We start from the raw sequence: 3,730 nt of genomic DNA, 5'->3' as shown, positions 1-3,730 counted from the left end.
AGGCTGGGCAGCCTCCCGCAGCCCGCGTGCTCTTTGTCAATCTTTGGGTTCCAGTAAATTCTATGGCGCGAAGGTAACCGACGACTGGGAAGCATTGCGGTCCCGGAGAGACGGCGTCTCAGGCAATTAGTGTGGGGAGAAGCCGCTGGGCCCCTCTGCAGCCTTTCCAGGTGACCGTGCAGGCGCTTCTGCGTCGGCCTCGCCCTTCCTTTATGGAACGAGGCGCCCAACTGTTCTAAATATCACCATTCAAAAACAGGTTCTGTGGCGAACCTCATTTGTGAATCTATTACAGAGATTAATAGATTATTTCTCCTTTTTCAACTAATTCTCAGTTGGGAAATTTAACCATATGGTAAGGAGAGAATTAGAATTTCATCACATTAGAGCAAAATGTAATGAAAAGAGTCGAACACCTGGGGCCAAGTCAGAACGCCACAATTAAAAGGTTTTTAATGAAACCGGAGAAACCAAAAACCTCAGAGGCTTCAGCAACCCTGCCACACAAGAAAGATGTATTGGAGGTGTTGGGAAATATTGTTTTTGCTTATGTCGTAAGGATGCACACCAGCCGCTAAGTACCATGTGCTCCCAGACTCGCAACTGGGGAGCGAGCGGACGGCGTGTACCACTTCCCACCCGGAGAGGAGCGCTGTTCACCGACCTGCCTCTACCAGCCCTCCCAGAGCCACCAGGCTGGTCCCGATGTCCCCCGGGGCTTCCTAGCCCTGGAGGAGACGTTTCCAGGCAAAAATAACATATGCAAATATGCACAAATGCCCCACTTGGGGTGGGAGAGGATTCGACTCCCCGTGAAGTTGGTTATTCCGAAACCACGGGATTTTAAAATCCGGAGGAAACTTTGAGGAATTAGTTCCTTCCTGTTTAGGAAGTCGTGTGCTTCAGTCACCATCACACTGTAGCAGTGACTTGGAAATCGGGCAAAGACACCCCCCTCCCCTTTTAATCGAATGGGCTGCACAATCAATTTGCTCTTCATTTTTCTTTTTCTCTTTCTTCCCCAGTCCTGGTTGGAAATGGGCAGGGGGTGGGGTGGAAATAAGTCAGTGTTTAAGCGGGGACGATTGCTCTGCTCTCTTAACTAGTTGAGAATCTAAGGTGAAATTTGGGCAAGTCCGCCCCCAACCCCCAAAGTCCCATCCCCAAATCCAGACCAGTGTCATCCTATGAACATGGGTGGAGTATAACTCCAGCCCGGAAGGGTAATGTAGCACAAGATGAGACAGCAGTGGCGAGGGAAGGACAGTGGGGGTGGGGGCTGGAGGTGGGGGTGGGGTGGGGGTGGGGGGAGGTGGCTTTCGACGGGACTCCCAGGCTTCGCCGCCGATCTATAATTTGCTGAAGGAGCAAAGAACATCCTCGCCTCTAAGTAGGGCTTTTAGTGTGCTCATTGATGAGTGAAAGTCGCCACACATGTCAAGCTAAAGGCAGTTGTTGGGTTACTAACAGGACCCAGCGCCTTGCAAACATATGCGCTAAGCTGTGTATACAGATGGCAGGCAGAATAACGGAGCAGGCGCCTTTTATAAAGCTCTCGCTGCTGCCTGTCTTCAGACCTGGGAAATGAAACTATTCAGACTCGCGGCCAGATAGCGCCTGCGATTGTTTGTTACCGTTTTAATCCTATTAATTAAAACGTTAACCTGATTGGGTAGCAAGCGCTGTCCCAACAGGCGAGTCTTCCTCATAATAACCTACTCAGAGATAATGATGTAAAAGACTCCCCCGTCTGTGGCGGCGGCTGGCTGATGGGTCCGGAAATCTCTTGAAGGTGAATCCAAGCAAGATAAACGGTGCGGAGAGGAGGCGCGGGGCTGGGCTCAGAGCGGCGGCGGCGGCGGCGGCGGCTCCACTCCCTCCGCGCCCACCCTCCCACCATGCGGGGCCGCGGCCCATGGTGAGCCCCAGCAGCCAGCACCATCGGCTGGAGACGAAGAAGAAGAAGAAGAGGAGGAGGCGAGCGCGGGGGAAGGCGAAAAAGAAAAAGAAGGGGAGAAGGCTGCCAGCAGCACCGGGACCAACGAGCTCATCAACCCCGGAGCCCGGCTCGGGCGCGTCTTCCGCGCCGCCTGACTCCCGAGCGGAGGCGGCGGCGGCCGGCGCGGCGGGCCGGGGCTGCGTGCCGGCGCCGGACCATGGACCGCGGGCTGCACCTCGGCGCGGCCGCCGCGGGGGAAGACGACCTCTTCCTGCATAAGAGCCTCAGCGCCTCCACGGCCAAGCGCTTGGAGGCATCTTTCCGCTCCACGCCCCCGGGCATGGACCTGTCCCTGGCGCCGCCGCCTCGGGAGCGCCCGGCGTCCTCCTCGTCGTCGCCCCTGGGCTGCTTCGAGCCGGCCGATCCCGAGGGTGCGGGGCTGCTGCTGCCGCCGCCTGGGGGAGGTGGCGGCGGCGGCGGCGCGGGAGGTGGCGGCGGCGGCGGGGTGGGCGTCCCCGGGCTGCTGGTGGGCTCTGCCGGGGTTGGGGGCGACCCGAGACTGAGCAGCCTGCCGGCTGGGGCCGCCCTGTGCCTCAAATACGGCGAGAGCGCGAGCCGGGGCTCGGTGGCCGAGAGCAGCGGTGGCGAGCAGAGCCCCGACGACGACAGCGACGGCCGCTGCGAGCTGATGCTGCGGGCCGGAGGCGGCGACCCGCGGGCCTCCCCGGGCGCGGGAGGCGGCGGCACCAAGGCGGCCGAAGGCTGCTCCAACGCCCACCTCCACGGCGGCGCCGGCGGCCCCCCAGGGGGTCCCGGCGGCGGCAGCGGTGGGGGTAGCAGCAGCGCTGGCGGCGGCGGTAGCAGCAGCAGCAGCAGCAGCAGCAGCAAGAAATCCAAAGAGCAAAAGGCGCTGCGGCTCAACATCAACGCCCGAGAGCGCCGGCGGATGCACGACCTGAACGACGCGCTGGATGAGCTGCGCGCTGTGATCCCCTACGCGCACAGCCCCTCGGTGCGCAAGCTCTCCAAGATCGCCACGCTGCTGCTCGCCAAGAACTACATCCTCATGCAGGCGCAGGCCCTGGAGGAGATGCGGCGCCTGGTCGCCTACCTCAACCAGGGCCAGGCCATCTCGGCCGCCTCGCTCCCCAGCTCCGCGGCGGCGGCGGCGGCGGCCGCTGCCCTGCACCCGGCGCTGGGCGCCTACGAGCAGGCTGCGGGCTACCCGTTCAGCGCCGGGCTGCCCCCGGCTGCCTCTTGCCCGGAGAAGTGCGCCCTGTTCAACAGCGTCTCCTCCAGCCTCTGCAAACAGTGCACGGAGAAGCCTTAAACACACCCCTGAGAAACATAAGACCGACCCAAAAGCTAGAGGAAAGGGAAACGCTGCCCCCACCCCCTTTATTTTGGTCCTCTGGTAGTTGTGAAACATTTGCAGAGCAAACAAAGCAGAGGCGAGAACTGAGGAGACGTATCAGAGACACACGGGACTTTAGCCTTGACATCCCCAGAATCTCGGTCTTCGGAGTGGGAGGGAGGGAGGAAGGAGGTGGAGTTGAGCTGAAGTATGGATGTCTTTTTTTCTCAGAAAAGTGGCAACTTTGGTGGCAGCCTAGGACGCCAGGAAGCAGTTTTCCTTTAAGATTCAAAATAAGTTTGAAAAGTAGTCGCTTGGGTATGAAGTGTGGAGAGTATTGATACTAATCTTACTAATAATTGTGAATTTGGCTAGTGCTGAGGGGGAGAGGAGTCTGGGGTTGGGTGGCTTGTAGGACGGAATATTCATTCAGACAA

The 3,730-nt window shown here is 59.4% G+C and overlaps 1 protein-coding gene across 1 annotated transcript in view; it reads left to right on the top strand.

Annotated features, from left to right (window-relative positions):
* The first annotated feature begins 1,240 nt into the window (after positions 1-1,240).
* The window catches only part of BHLHE22 (basic helix-loop-helix family member e22), a 3,692-nt gene continuing 1,202 nt past the window's right edge, over positions 1,241-3,730 (top strand). The window contains exon 1 of the mRNA XM_059673056.1: positions 1,241-3,730. This exon is cut by the window's right edge and continues 1,202 nt beyond it. Coding sequence (XP_059529039.1) covers positions 2,157-3,269 — 1,113 coding nt within the window. The 5' untranslated portion in view covers positions 1,241-2,156 and the 3' untranslated portion in view covers positions 3,270-3,730.

Source organism: Myotis daubentonii, chromosome 17 (genome assembly GCF_963259705.1).
Source record: "Myotis daubentonii chromosome 17, mMyoDau2.1, whole genome shotgun sequence".
In the NCBI taxonomy this organism is placed as follows: domain Eukaryota; kingdom Metazoa; phylum Chordata; class Mammalia; order Chiroptera; family Vespertilionidae; genus Myotis; species Myotis daubentonii.
The sequence above is the reverse complement of the archived record's forward strand: the minus strand, read 5'-3'. Positions and strand labels throughout refer to the sequence as shown.